A 15,156-nucleotide genomic window follows, 5' to 3' on the forward strand; every position below is an offset into this window, starting at 1 on the left:
CATATACCAGTGTGTCTGTTGCAACCTCCATTTTTTCTTTTATTATTATTATTAGTTTGTGTATGTGTATATGTGCGCATTGGTGTTTTGATTGCATGTATATATGTGTGAGGATGTTCGATCCCCTGGAACTGGAGTTACAGACAGTTGTTAGCGCCCATTTGGGTGCTGGGAATTGAGTCTGTGTCCTTCAGAAAAGCAGCCAGTGCTCTTAAATGCTGAGCCATCTCTTCATCCTGAAGCTCCATGTTTTTCAATCTTTGTTTTTTTATATTTCCAAAAGAAGAGATTTGCAGAGGATGGCAACTAGCCACAGCTCCTAAATTATATGAAACACTCTCTATGTTTCAAATTTAGTTAGTATGTTCTTTCTCTCTTTGATCTTCTCATTTGAATTAATTATAGGAGAATCACTCAGTTATTACTTGGTGGTGGGAAGAGAGTAGATACATGATTTTGAGGCAGTGTAATGCATTGCTGTCCTCCTCTATGTGCATGTGCCAGAACTTGCAGAAATACAGTGTTTGCAGGTGCATGTGGGACCGATGCTTGTGCACAGATGTCTTTGTCCTCTTCCTCTGTGTTCCATACATGTTTTACACATGGGAACTTCCTACAGTCTTTGATTGAATTTAGTCAAGCTCTTAAAAACTTAACTACAGTCTCTCATTCAAAATGGTAAATATGTTAAAACAAACCCAAGCAAATTTCCCACTATTAATAATGTGCTGTAAATAACTACATGTAATCTTCCTAGCAAGTCATTTTTAAAACTCTTCCTCACTTTCCTTTTGAGTCCGAACTTCTACTATCTATTTGGTCATTAGCTAGCTTTCTAAACTTCCGTTCTTCCTGGTCCTCAAAGTAGGGCTAGACAAACATTGAAATCATTGTTGGAACAGTGTATGTAAAAGTCCCATCACAGAAGACTTATCTTTGTTTTCTGAGGTTAAGCATTTCTTTGCTCGATCAGGGGACCTTCTGTCGTGCCTTCCTGTCTTGGAGCTCCACTGCATGAGTTTCAGACTGCATTTGCCTGACTTAAGTTTCATTTTGAACAAACAGTAGAATCACAAATAAAACCAATCTTAGTTTTTATTTGCTTCATTTGGAACCACTTGAACTGATTCTGGATTACTTTTAGCTTGTAGCAAAAATTGGGTTCTCTCCTGCATTTTGAAGGTTTGTGTACTGTGGAGAGTTTCTTTAAGCTAGAGTCCAATGCTCCTTTGCCTTGCAATTGCCTTACTATAGTTTCCACAGAAGTCTAATGATAAGAGCAGTGCTCATGCCTGATAAATTGTCACTTTGAGAAGGACTGACATTAGAACAGATGGGATGAAAATAGATTAAGGTGCAGAAAAAAACTGGTTGATTTTGTCAAATTAACCGTTTAATACTACTGTGCCTTTTCTCTTTCCAGTTGTCCAACCTGGAGATCGCACATCAGGGAGTGCAAGTGGAAGGCGATGGCTTCAGCCATGCGATCCGCTTATTAAAGTAAGCCCTGTTCTGTGTCTAACGTGCTGCCCCACAGTGCGCCCACACCGAAGAACCAGTTCTCTGGGTGAGACAGCATAAAGCAGAGCTCACACCTGTATATGGCATGGATTTCTAGGGAGAATGGCTAAGGTCTAGAGGAGGTGCTCTTCAGCCTGTTGAGTGGCAATCCAGCACCATCTACACTTTAGGGCATCATTCCTCTGCATCTCTTCCATTTGTCAAACATAATGGTTTTCAGGCTTGAGTTTTGTAAGGCCCCCCAGGATGCTTTGGACTCACATAGCAGGGAGAAGTGGGCTAGTTTGGAAGTCGAGATGGAAATTCCTGAGACAATACCAGTTGTATTCAGACTGAGAGTGGGGAGAATTAGCCAGAGGACAGGGATATGGAATTAGAGTAGAGGTCTGCCTAGAGGAAAGAATTGCTCATGTGAATGCTTGGAAGTAAGTAAGACAAGGCTCAGCATGCTGGACCTGAATGTTCAGTGAGGCAGGAGATAAGGAGAGATGAACACGGAGGTGTAAGCTGGAGGGGTTAGAGCACATAGAGTCTTGTGTTTGTCAGCAATGTAGGACTCAGCCTGATGTCACTAAGAAAACACAGAAACTGGAAGCTGGAGCACATTGCTATACCCTCAGTTACTCAAGAGGCTGAGCCCAGAGAATCAAGACCAGTATGCACATCGTAGTGAGATGCTCATCTCAAGAACAAAAACATGTGCCCTAGAGGACTTTAGCCTAATTTCTGAGGTTGTTCAATACTAGAGAAACATCACCCAGTGAATAGCTATTTAAATGACACTTTTAAGTTTTTGAAAGTTTTCAGATAAGGTTAATCTTCTTTGTTCATGGAGTGTTTTCTTTGGTGCTTATATTATTTAAAATTTTTTGTATATATGGTTATTTCATCTGCATGGATATCTGTGCACTGTGTGTTCAGTGCCCTTGAAGGACAGAAGAAGAGATTGAGTTCCTCTGGAACTGGACTTATAGGCGGTTGTGAATTGCCATGTAGATCCTGGGAATTGAACTTTGGCTCTATGGAAGAGTAAAAACTGCTGAACTGTCTCTCTTCAGCCCAGCCTCTGGTTCTTTATTCTTGTGTGTTTTACAGTAATAGTTTTATCAGGTTCCTTTAGGAGGGATCTGGTTTTATTTTCTCTACTCATGTAATCATACTGACATGACCAAAGTCGAGCCTGTCCCAAAAATCTAGCACTAAAATCTAAAAATGACATGGGATGTAGTTGAGAACTAGAATTGATAGGAGTCTTATCCTTACCTTAGTTCTCACTTGGAAATGTGCAGGCAGGTTCTGTGCTTTCATTTTCTAACCAGATGGATCTGATAAAAAAAAATCTACCTAATGTAAAAGGAAGATATGTCTGCATTTATATTCTCAAACTCAAGATGAAATGTCCATCTGAATTGGCTGCTTTAGAACTTCCCAAAGAATGGCTGAGCTATGAGTAGTAGGGCGGGCAAGTCCTCAGTACTCAAGTTGAAGATCATTTATCCAACATTGGCAATTTCTTCTTTTTTACCATTTTTTTTTGAGACAGGGTTTCTCTGTGTAGCTTTGCGCCTTTCCTGAAACTCACTCTGTAGCCCAGGCTGGCCTCGAGCTCACAGAGATCCACCTGCCTCTGCCTCCCAAGTGCTGGGATTAAAGGCATGTGCCACCACCGCCCGGCTTCTTTTTTACTTTTTAGGGCAATAGTATAAGACAGATTCTCACTCTGTAGCCCAGGCTCATCTTGAACATGGTGATCCTCCTCACTAAACTTCCCAATTCCTTGGATTATAGACATCATGAACCATTTTGCCCAGGTAGAATATGCCTTTCCTATAATTATCTAAAATACAATTTTCCAAGTCATTAAATAGTAGTGAAAGATATGCAAAAAAAAAGAAAGGTATGCAAAACTGAGTTGTGCATGATACCAGGGATTGAACCTAAGGCATGCTGCACAAGATTTCTACCATCCGAGCTACAGCTTTATTTCTATCTTAAATAAGAAAAAGAAAATTCTAAATGTGCTGCTGAACCTCATTCTCCTGAGAAACTAGAATCATATTTGGCTAACATTTTATTGTTGTTTCAAATGGAAAGTTCATTTGCTCGGTACACAAAATAGGTACAAGCACCATCATGATTAATGAATAAGTTGAATGTGGCTGGTGCATGCTTGTAATCCCTGCATGTACTAGGATGAGACAGTGGAAAGAAGTGGTGTATTCTCTCTCTGTCTCTGTCTCTGTCTCTCTCTCTCTCTGTCTCTCTCTCTCTCTCTCTCTCTCTCTCTCTCTCTCTCTCCCCTCCCCCCCTCCCTCTCTCCCTCCCCCCGCCAGAGACTCTCATATCCCAAGGTGGACACAACCGTGCTATGTAGCTGAGGATGGTCTTGAACTGATCTTCCTTCTCCCACCTTGCAATTGCTTGGATTACCGATTTGTACCACTGTGCTGAGCTGAGAATAAAAGTTATCTTTGCTAAACTCCATCTGGGCCGCATGAGACCCTGTCTCAAAAAAGAAAAGAAATAGATATTCATATGTATGTGTGTGTGTAGATAACATAAAAAGATAATTTAGTTTAGCTTAACTGAAGGGAAATCTATTTGTTATGACAATACCCAAGAAGAATCACTTTGACAGTTACTTATACATTTGAGCAAAATAAAGTTGAATAGATTAAGTGGAAGTCAGCTTGTGGATTAAGTGGAAGTCAGCTTGTGGAACTTTCTTTAAACATAAAGCTGTAGTGCTGTAGTTCTATTAATCCATGCCAGGTAAACACTATACCTAAATTTCCAAATAAACAAACAAAAAAGGGAACGAGGCAATCAGTTGCTTTTGTTTTTAAATATGTACAGTCCAGAGGAAACTGGTTACTATAGATATAGAATGACCTATCTGAAGCATGATGCACTCAGTTTCAGTCTCAACTTGTATACTAAACACTCATCATTAGTATTAATGCCAAGACACATCACACTTTGATAGAGAACCCCCCTCCCCGTGTGTCTGTCCCTCCATTCTTACCTATTAAAAGCTAAGTATGCATTTATTTATATACAAAGGGGTTTCTGGGAGGAATTTACAGGAAGTAGTCTGGGATATGCCAGATGGCATAAGGCTCTCAACAACAAGGTGCTAGACCAAATTCAAGAGATGGCTCGGGGTAATGGTACCTGCTGCTAAGCTTGTCTACCTTAGTTTAATCCCCAAGATCCACATGGTGGAGGGAGAGAACTGACTTGTGCAAGTTGTCCTCTGACCTTGACACATACGCCATGGCACGTGTGTGCATACACTTACAAAATAAGTAAATTTTAAAAGGTGTCATCTAATTCATTGTTTGAAAGCAGTAACTACATTCTGATTGGGTGCCAACAGTATCCCTCCATTATAAACCGTTGAACATGAGAAACTAGTATGAAACCTTTGGTAGGGTTAAATATTTCAGAAATGGTTTATCCAAATTCCACATGGTAAAATACCCCATCCACTATGATTGTCTGGATTTGACCGTAACAGATTATACATGGGGTCCTTGTGTGGCTTTTAAACAATATGACTTTTAACATGGAGAAAGGCTACTATGAAGCAGAATCTCTCTATCTACCAAAGCTATATGTGGAAGATAAATCTATAAAATATTTCCACACATTGACATATCAGTGTTTATCTAGACTTGGAACATAAAAGCCACACACACCTGGGTCATTTGTGTGTTTCACAATTACCTTTCAACAGTGCCATGCATTCTGGGCTTTTTGCCTCCCCACCCCACCTCTGACAGTGTTTTGTGTAGCATAGACTAGTCTTGAAATTAAGTAGCAAGTTCAACTCCTGATCCTTTGCCTCTACCTCCCTAGTGGAGGGATTGCCTCCCAGTGCTGACATTGTGAGCAAGTTACCAAGCCCAACTTTTGTAACACATTTTGGGTGGAACACCTTTTTTTTCAATGTGCTTTCTCTACCACTATGCTACATACACTGTTAACTTTCTAGATTTGTTTTTAAGTGGATACAGACTCTGTGTAAATTACAGTTGCTCAGGCTGGCCTTGAATTTGAGATTCCTGTGCCTCAGCCTCTTCAGTAGCTGGGATTACACACATGGGTTACCATCTGTTACAAGAGGAGTCATGCTCTCTAGGGAATAATAGCCTGTCCTACACTGTTGCCTATTGATAGCTAGATAGCTTGTGTCTTGATTTTTCCACCAAATTCTAAAGTTTCATAAAGATGTGGAATTGGCCCTATGCATCTCCACAGATGCTAGAAAGAATGCATATTTGATTGTTTTGTTAAAATGTTCTAGCCTTTCACACAGATTCTGTACTGGGTGGTGCTTCAGCCGGTTATCCTCTTTCAGCTGTGTGGCCCATAGATTTTTCTTGGTGGTGAAGCGGATTTTCATGAGTGTTTATTACAGGTTTAGGGTCCCCACTTTCCTCCTCCAGGCCTGCAACGACCTTCCGGTTCCTCCCACCTACTTCCTCACCGGCCCTCCTCTCCTGGGACTATTTACTATACATCTGCCTCCTCTGAGAGCCCCGAGCAGCCAGAGCTCAAGGAGCCTGGTGCCCGGCCAAGCCCATCCACTGCTGGCAGTCTACTTCCCAGACTGCCCTGGAGGCCCCAGTAGGGTGTATGAAGGGTGTTGCCCAAACTATACATCCAGGACGCCAGCAAAGATGACTGCCAAGGGCCACGTGCGCACAAAGTACTGCCGCAGAATGGCCCACTTCGCCTGCCAGCCCCTCTGGGCCTCACCCCTGTCCTCATCTTTCTGATCTTTTTCTTCTTGGCTAGCTTTATAAAACTTTTAACAGCTGTACGTTGTCTGATGGTTTTTTGGTTCCCGCTAGTAATTTCAACACTCAGATGGCTAAGGCACGAGGATTGTTTCAAGTTCCAGGCCATCCTGGACTATATAGAAAAACAAAACAAAGCCAAAACGCTGACTGTTGAAGAGAAGCCGTGATGTAAGCTTTAGTTGAGAACATTGTGATACTACATTGTTTTTGTGCATATGGAAAATTAAAAATAAGTCTGTCTCTTGATGTTTTTCAATTATAGGTCAGTGGTTTTCAACTTGGAGGTGAGGCAGTTTTGCCTTTTAAGGAACATAACGCTCATTATCATTAACTAAGAAATGGGGGTCAGGGGTGCTACTGGCATCTAGGTTGAGGCCCCTATGACCAAGATAGCCCTCCACAACAAAGAATTCCCTGTCAAAAAGAACAATGTTGCCCAAATTGGAAGTCCTAGTCTAGGTATTTTGAATAAGAGAACTGAAACAAATTTCTGTATTTCCTGTTGCATACATTTTAGTGTTTTTGCCTTGATATGAATAATTTTGAAATCTGAGAGCCACTCTTGAGTTGAGATACTATAAAATTAATATAGATATAGCACCTTGTTATTTAATACTGAAATAACAGCTAAAATATATTACCTCATAATGTTGTATAATGAATAATAGTCTATAAAGCTATGGAAGGAAAATGGATAGGTAGGTGTTTTTAAGATGCCAAACCTACTACATTCCTTTTGCATATCTTACAATATGTATGTTAAATGAGTTAATACAAATGAAGCTTTATCACAAAGGTCAACTCTGCAAAGGAAGAAGATGCAAAGGGCATCTAACCCAGATTTTGTTAGGGAATTGAAGGCCATGATTAAGATTTGCTTTTGCTCCAAGTGGGAATTAACATATGCATATTAGCTACATATGTATTTATCCCCCCTTTTTAATCAGTGACCCATAAGGGAAATTCTTCTATTGATTTTATAGTAGGAGAATTGAGACTCAATTGACTCTGACTATTAGAATTAGTACATGTCCTGACTGCGGAGCCCTTACTATTTGTACTGTGTCATCCTGTCTTCAAAAGGAAATTTACAAGTATCTTGATCCTCTCAGCTTTTTCTTGAGGATGTTGTAGATAGATTTTCATTCTCTAGAATTAGAACCCTTTTTAAGCAACAAGATTGTAAACAAGGACAAACCTCACTTTAAGAGGTTAAAATGAGCCGGACGGTACTCACACCTTTAATTCCAGCACCTGGGAGGCAGAGACAGGCGGATCTGTGTTCAAGGCCAGCCTGGGCTACAGATCGAATTCCAGGACATATAGGACTATACAGGTAAACCCTGTCTTGAGGAGGACAAGTTAAAATAAGAGTGCTAATATAGGTTGATGTGAACGGATATGGCTTAAATAGTATCACTTACTAGAAATGACTTCCTTTCTTTATAGAAGGGATCTAGAAGCAGGGTTGGACCTGAAGCTATGATGTCATATCCTGTCACTTTGTACACTGTTCTTTGTCTTTGTGTGTAACGAACATTTCATATGCTCTCTTTCATCACCAGAATTCCTCCCTGTAAGGGAGTAAAGGAGCAGACTCAAAAGGCCCTGGACCGCTCGCTTCTTGACTGCACTTTCCGATTACAAGGTAGAAATAATCGCACATGGGTGGCAGAGTTAGTATTTGCAAATTGTCCGCTTAATGGCACTTCCACCAGGGAGCAAGGTGAGATCTTTCATATACTGTTTTTGCATATTTCCAGAATTTTAAGGTGTTGATTACTATTAATCTTCTCTTTTGAATCCTACAGGACCATCCCGGCATGTTTACCTGACGTATGAAAATCTGTTATCTGAACCTGTTGGTGGTAGAAAAGTAGTTGAAATGTTTCTTAATGACTGGAGTAGCATTGCCAGATTATATGAATGTGTGTTGGAATTTGCTCGTTCTCTACCAGGTATGTGTAATCTTCCTTTGAAATTAAAAGTACCTTCTTTCTGTAACAAAAGTCAAACCTGTACATTGTTTAAAAAAGAGAATAGTCAAAAGTTTATCAAAGAAAAATTGTCTCCTTTACCTCAGCATATAATTTCTTTTCTCCAGACAAAATAACTGTTAAGTTTCTTTTATTTCTAGAAATTTGGGCATATAAACAGACTTGTGAGTAATATACTTCTGTGTTACCACGGTATAGTACTCACTTACTGTGTATATGCGATCTAATAATTCACACTAGAGGTCGTGGGACCTGGGAGAATGGAACCAATAAATTAGGCAAACAAAAGTCTCATGTAATAGTCAACTTTATTCAGAGCACCAGACAATTTATACTTTGAGGGTTAAGATGAATGGCCAGCCTGGTCTACATAGTGAGTTTCAGGACAGGCAGGGCTATGGTAGAGAGACACTGCTTCAGGGGGGGGAAAGTATACAATCATAAAGACCATCCACACATAGTGGACAAGCCGCACATGGCAAAAACGTTCTTCCATAGAGGCCTATAAGCAAATAACAGTGGGCAGTTGTAATAAATAATCTGAAGTAAACTCACTCCTATCCGCTACACCTGGGAGGGTCGCAAAACACATCCCAAGAACAATTCTGTTTCCAAAGAAACTGAGGTCACAAGACTCTTGTTTTCTTGGAGTTTTCTCACGGGCACTCAGAATTCTCACACGACTCCATTCTTGAACTGTGTTCTAACACGAACATATTTAAATTGTACAGTCACTTAGGAAGTAGGTATCCCCTACTTTACAGATAACAGAAACCTGTCTTAAAAACTGAAAGTCATAGAGCTAATAAGTGAGAGAGCTTTTATTGGTGTCAATTAATTGCACAGGAGGCCAGGGCAGAAAAGGTGCTATGCTATACTGGCCACTATGCTAGACTTTTTCAGTGTCTTTCTTAACTTCTCTGTCCTGGCCTTTCATGTTTTCAATGTATGCCTTTTACAGAAGAATTACAGCAGGCCTGATGATGTGTGCCTGTAATCACAACACTCAATAGGTAAAGTCAGGAGGAGCAGGAGCACCTTGTCACCCTTAGCTACATAGAGAATTGGAGGCAAAGTCTAGTCTAAAGGAGATCTTAGCTCAACAAAGCTAGGCATATAATATGCCAAATGCCCTCTTTTTCAAGCCTGCTTTTTCAAATTTTACATGTACTACTAATGCTTTTTTTGGTTTGTTTCTGCATAGACATACCTGCTCATCTGAATATTTTCTCAGAAGTTCGTGTTTATAATTATCGGAAACTTATCTTGTGTTATGGAACCACCAAAGGAAGCTCAGTAAGTCTATGGATTCAAACATGGAGGTTCCTTTCTTAGGTATCTTTAATAATTGAGAACTTAAAACAAATGAAAGCTACCAGGTATGGTGGTACATGCCTTTACGCAGGCACTCTGGAGGCTGGGGCAGGGCGATCTTGTATTCAAGACTTCCCTAGGCTACAGATTGAGACTGTGCCTCAAGACACAAAAAAAAAGAAAGGAAAGAAAACTACCTTAAAAAAGGGCTCAAGTCAAACCATAGATCCAAAATAGTAAATTTTAAATGAAATAAAATTATGATATAATGCTTAATCCTTTGAAATTGAGGAAATAAATCATATCTTTAGAATATATATGATCTTGATTTTAAAATAAGCACCTTTGATAGTATTTTTTCCTTCACTGATTTCAAATCAGTTGGGTTTCCTGACTGATTACTGTTAGGAAGAGTATTTATGAGTGGCTGTGAGAAATACAATATAGCTTTGTTTTGACTTGTATGAATGTAGTCGTTCTTTGCTCCTATCTTAACCCTAAATGTACTCCCTGTAATCTATACTTACTTATTTCTTTTCCTTAAAAGTCAAATCAGTTGGGGGCTAAAGAGAGAACTCAGTGATTGAGAACCTATACTGCTCTCATAGCTGATCCTACTTTGGTTCCCAGCACCCACATGGCAGGTTACAACCATCTGTAAATCCAGGTCCAGGGGACCTCGTCCCCTCTTCTGGCTTCCTTGGGCACCAGCCACACACATGGCACACACAAAGACTTGTAGGAGAACACTCAAAGACATTAAATAAATATATAAATAATAAGTTTTTTAAAGATTTATTTATTTATTTATTATGTGCACAGTGTTCTGCCTGCTTGCCAGAAGAGGGCACCAGATCTCATTACAGATTGTTGTGAGCCACCATGTGGTTGCTGGTAATTGAACTCAGGACCTCTGGAAGAACAGCCAGTGCTCTTAACTGTTGAGCCATCTCTCCAGCCCATAAATAATAAATCTTAAAAAAAAATCAACTTGTTTCTCTGTAGATACTTCTGCATCTAGTAATACCAGAAATTCCTTGTGTTTTAAAATGTAGTAATTGAATGAACCTTTGTTTGAGGTATCTTCCTTCTCTTTTATGACAGTACTTCTTACTTTGTAGCACCGAGAATAAGAGTCTGCAGTTGAAGAGAAAAAGAAACAACTGAGGAGCACTAGTGAGAATTACCAAAGCTTAATGATTTTTTTCCTAGTTATATAGTAAAGGGAGCTGATACACGTGCCCAGGGGCTGTACTGACCTGTATTAGCTGCACATGTGGAGTTTGGGTCCAAATTTTACCACTCATTTTCACAAAAGATCTCATTTAGATGTTTGGCAACTTTTAACATTTTGTTCTTCATCTCAAATCTGTTACTTTGCAGTTTTTTTAAACATGTGCTCTCTCTGATTTAGATTAGTATCCAGTGGAATTCCATTCATCAGAAATTTCATATTTCGTTGGGAACAGTTGGCCCAAACTCAGGTTGCAGTAACTGTCACAATACCATTCTCCATCAACTTCAGGAAATGTTCAACAAAACACCAAATGTGGTTCAGTTGTTACAGGTAATTAAGTTCACTGCTCTGTCTAAAAATAAGACCTATTTGTGGTAATGTGTCATGCAAAATTCCTCAAAAGATCATCTGCATTTGTCTTTGATGACTAAGATGGATGCCTTTGTCTTAAATGATTTGAACACTGCCTTGAGAACTTAATTTGATTAAACTTCAAGAGAAAGTTTTATAGAATGTGCCAGAATGCTCATTTGTGACAGTGATACATCAAAAACTCTAGGTTTTTAGTAGTTGCATGGCAACTGGATGACCTCTCTGTATTTGTTTCTTCTAGGTGTTATTTGATACTCAAGCACCATTAAATGCCATCAACAAACTCCCTACTGTGCCAATGTTGGGCTTGACTCAGAGAACTAACACTGCCTACCAGTGTTTCTCCATTCTCCCACAGTCATCCACCCACATCAGACTGGCCTTCAGGAACATGTACTGCATTGACATATACTGCCGTAGTCGAGGTGTTGTGGCAATACGGGATGGGGCCTATAGTCTTTTTGATAACAGCAAGTTAGTTGAAGGCTTCTATCCTGCACCAGGATTAAAGGTAATAAACTTCGGTGTCACGGAATGAGAGAATAAATAAACATAATCTTGAAGACGGTGCTGTCCCATTAGAATTTAATAAGTAGTAGAGTTGCTGTATCTTCTCTGCAACTTCCTTCTGGAGGATGTAGACTTTGCATGAAGTACTGTTCTATGTACATGAAATGTTAGGAGGCCCCTTGTTTCCTCATTCTCTAAGTAAGCAATCACCCTGAAAAAGGAGGATTTACTATGGAAATTTGCTTTTATGTACTTCCTTCCTTGAAGCTGCTCCTACTGTATACATAAATGCATTTGCCTTTCTCCTGGTTTTGCAATATGGTTACGTAGCAATTTTGATTGGGTAGTTCTTTTAGTATTCTTGTTGCTATGAAGATACTTGATGTCTGCTTTGGGCCTACACATGCATGCACACGTGTGTTCCCACACATACACATATACATGCAAACAAACAGACAAACCCTAGTCAAAGCAAGGATGGAGGGTTGGTGTGGCTTATGGGAGGGAAGGCATGGCAGCAGGAGCCTGGGGTGCATTTTTATAGAGCACGCACAGTCAGGAAGCAGAGCAAATTGAAGGTAGGCGTTCGTTACACTTGCTATCTCTTATTCAGTTCAGCACTTCAGACCTCAAGCCCATGATAAGATGCAGCCCACATTCAGGATGGGTTATCCCAACTCAGTTAAACCTCTCTGGAACCAGCCACATAGGCTCACTTAGAAGTTTGTCTTCTATGTGCCTCTAGGTTCCTCCAGCTGACATTCCAGATTAGCCATTGCAGCCCCCTTGTCTTTCTTACTTCACTGTTATGGTGGTAGATCTGCTGTGGTAGCTGACCATGGAGGGTGTCTGAGGCCCTGTGTGTCTGAGTTTTTAGTTTACTCTCATCTAATTGAGAGTGCCAAAGTACAGAACTCTAGGCTAGCGTCATCTTTACAAAACCTTTGAAGACCAGTTTCCTTGTTGCCTACCTTGCATCGTGACTGCCCTGAACCTTTGTTACCAAGTTGGCTCTTGCCATCTGAAAGCACACATCCATTTGCTCTGGGAAAGTTCTTTGCATGATGCTTGATTCTTCCTTATTTTCTGTTAGATGTTCCTGATAACTCTGATCTTCTACATCATAGACTTGGGCCTCTATTTTATTTTGTGTGTGTGGTGTAATGTGGTTGTGCTTGTCTGGAGGCCAGAGGTCAGTGCCAGTGTCTGCCTTTATCACTTACTTTCTCAAGAAAGTAAGGCATGTCACCAAACCTGGAGCCAGTTAAGGTAGGCCTCAGTGATGTTGTGCTGTTGTTCAGTCCCCTTGTGTTGTTATTTTTCCTCTCTACCCAGAGTGCTAGGTTACAAGTGCGGGTTGCCACTGTGGGTTTTACCTCAGTGCTGGCGTTTAAACACTTGTCTCCTGAGCCATCTCCCCAGCCCTGTAGCACATTCTCTTATGATATACTACCACTTTCTCCTCCCTCTCATCTTCCCACATGAAATCCGCTTCTTGCTTTTTTAGAACTTGACTCTCTTTCCTGTTGATGTCTTTCTTCATTATTAAGTCATTCTTAACTGTCTTTTCTTAGTTAAATGTAAGCTTTGGAGACTCTGCTGTTCATCACAGGAGAATCTGCTTGGCCATGCTCCCAAAGTCAGTAGTTTTAGATCTTTTTGTTGGGACACAGTGAGATGCTATACATCTGATTCCCCGATTGCAGGAGGTCAAAAGAGAGGGGGAAAAAAGCCTCCTCTACTTGAAATATGTGGTCTTTAGTACCCAGTTTAAATATAGTCTCCTTTTTCTGCATTGATTCTGAAGTCCCCCCACCCACCCAGGCTTCTCCTTCAGTAGATGGTGATGCACTGATGTACAGAGCTCTGGTGAGAGTAATGGAGAATTTCTCTTTTTGTTAGTTTTTAGTTTGTTTAATATGGATGAATGTTGGTCTGCATGTATGTCTGTGCTCCACTTGTGTGCCCGCATCCCCTGGAACTGGAGTTACAGATGGTTGTGAGCTGCCATGTGGGTACTTGGGATTGAACCGGAGTCCTCTGGAAGAGCAGCCTGTGCTCTTAACTGCCCAAGTATCTGGCACTGCTACTTCCAAAGTGTCTTGAGAATCTAGATGGAGATAGCTTTGCTTCTTGGCTTTCCCCATGGCTTGCTTAGGAGATGACTCTTCTCATCAGGTGGTTCAGCCATCGGCTTTACCATCTTCTAGAGTGCATCACGACTTTTCTTCTTTTCTCATTCTTTTTGTCTCTCAGTAATTTTAGTGAAATTTCAAAATCTCTTTGAAAGACTTTGTTCTGATAACATTATGATAAGCTTATTTGAAGATCGGGAAAGGGTATTAAAAGGAGACTCAGGAACTGGGGGTGCGGCTCAGTGGATAAGAACACTTGTTATCAAAGAAAGAAAATCTGAGTTTAAATTCCTGGCGCCCATATAAAAAAAGAACAAGCCAGGCATGGCTGCATGTAACTGTAACTCCGTTGTTGAGTGGAGACAAGACTGGAATCTACTGGCCGGCCAGCCTAGCCTAAATGGAGAACTTCTGAGTCAGTGAGATACCCTATCTAAAATAAGAGGAAGACACCCAGTACCCCTCTGGACGTCTACCTGCATGTAGACACAAACATACACTGAGAGACACACAGCAAAGAAGACATTGCTTGAGACAAACTCTAGTAGCCTTGCTTAAGTTCTTGATGACGTACCTTATTTTAAAAGGCTGTCTCACTTCAGACACTTTAAGATTAAAATCATGCAACTTAAAACGCCAGAAGTTACTTTTGTGAGGGGAGGCAGCAGGGGGATGTGCATGTTTATTTTGTAGGAATGCATGTGCGTGTGTAGTCCAGAGGTTAATGTCAGCTGTTTTCATTCTGTATCTTACTTTTTGTTGTTTGTTTGTTTGTTTGTTCAGGGCGGGGTTTCTCTGTGTAGCCCTGGCTGGGATTAAAGGCATGTGGCACCATGCTGGCTGTTAGTTTGTTATCTTACTTTGTGAGATGGAGTCTTTCACTGAACGTGGAGCTCACTTAGTCAACGTGACTAGTTAGTCAGCAAGCTGCAGGGATCCTTCTGTCTCCATCTCCCCTAAGCTGAGATGAAGCCTGTTTAGTGCCACATCTGGCTTTTTAACATGGCTTCTGGGCATCCAAACTGAAATCCTCATGCTTGTATAGCAGGTACTTTACCAAGTACACCATCTCCCTGGTCTAGGTCTTCCACCGTTTTCTTTTCTCTTTTTTTTTTTTTTTTTTTTTTTTTAAGATTTGTTTATTTATTATGTATACAGTGTTCTGTTTGCATGTATCTCTGCAGGCCAGAAGAGGGCACCAGATCTCATTACAGATGGTTGTGAGCCACCATGTGGTTGCTGGGAATTGAACTCAGGACCTT

At 40.6% G+C, this 15,156-nt stretch overlaps 1 protein-coding gene across 1 annotated transcript in view; it reads left to right on the forward strand.

Annotated features, from left to right (window-relative positions):
- Positions 1 to 15,156, forward strand: part of Med14 (mediator complex subunit 14) — a 97,111-nt gene that overhangs the window by 58,882 nt on the left and 23,073 nt on the right. Inside the window, 6 exon segments of the mRNA XM_052739231.1 lie at positions 1,424 to 1,500; positions 7,895 to 8,055; positions 8,141 to 8,287; positions 9,531 to 9,622; positions 11,055 to 11,207; positions 11,491 to 11,760. Of these exon segments, the coding sequence (XP_052595191.1) occupies positions 1,424 to 1,500; positions 7,895 to 8,055; positions 8,141 to 8,287; positions 9,531 to 9,622; positions 11,055 to 11,207; positions 11,491 to 11,760 (900 nt within the window).

The sequence above is a fragment of the Peromyscus californicus genome, unplaced genomic scaffold (genome assembly GCF_007827085.1).
Source record: "Peromyscus californicus insignis strain IS unplaced genomic scaffold, ASM782708v3 Scaffold_10__1_contigs__length_136768540, whole genome shotgun sequence".
Lineage (NCBI taxonomy): Eukaryota > Metazoa > Chordata > Mammalia > Rodentia > Cricetidae > Peromyscus > Peromyscus californicus.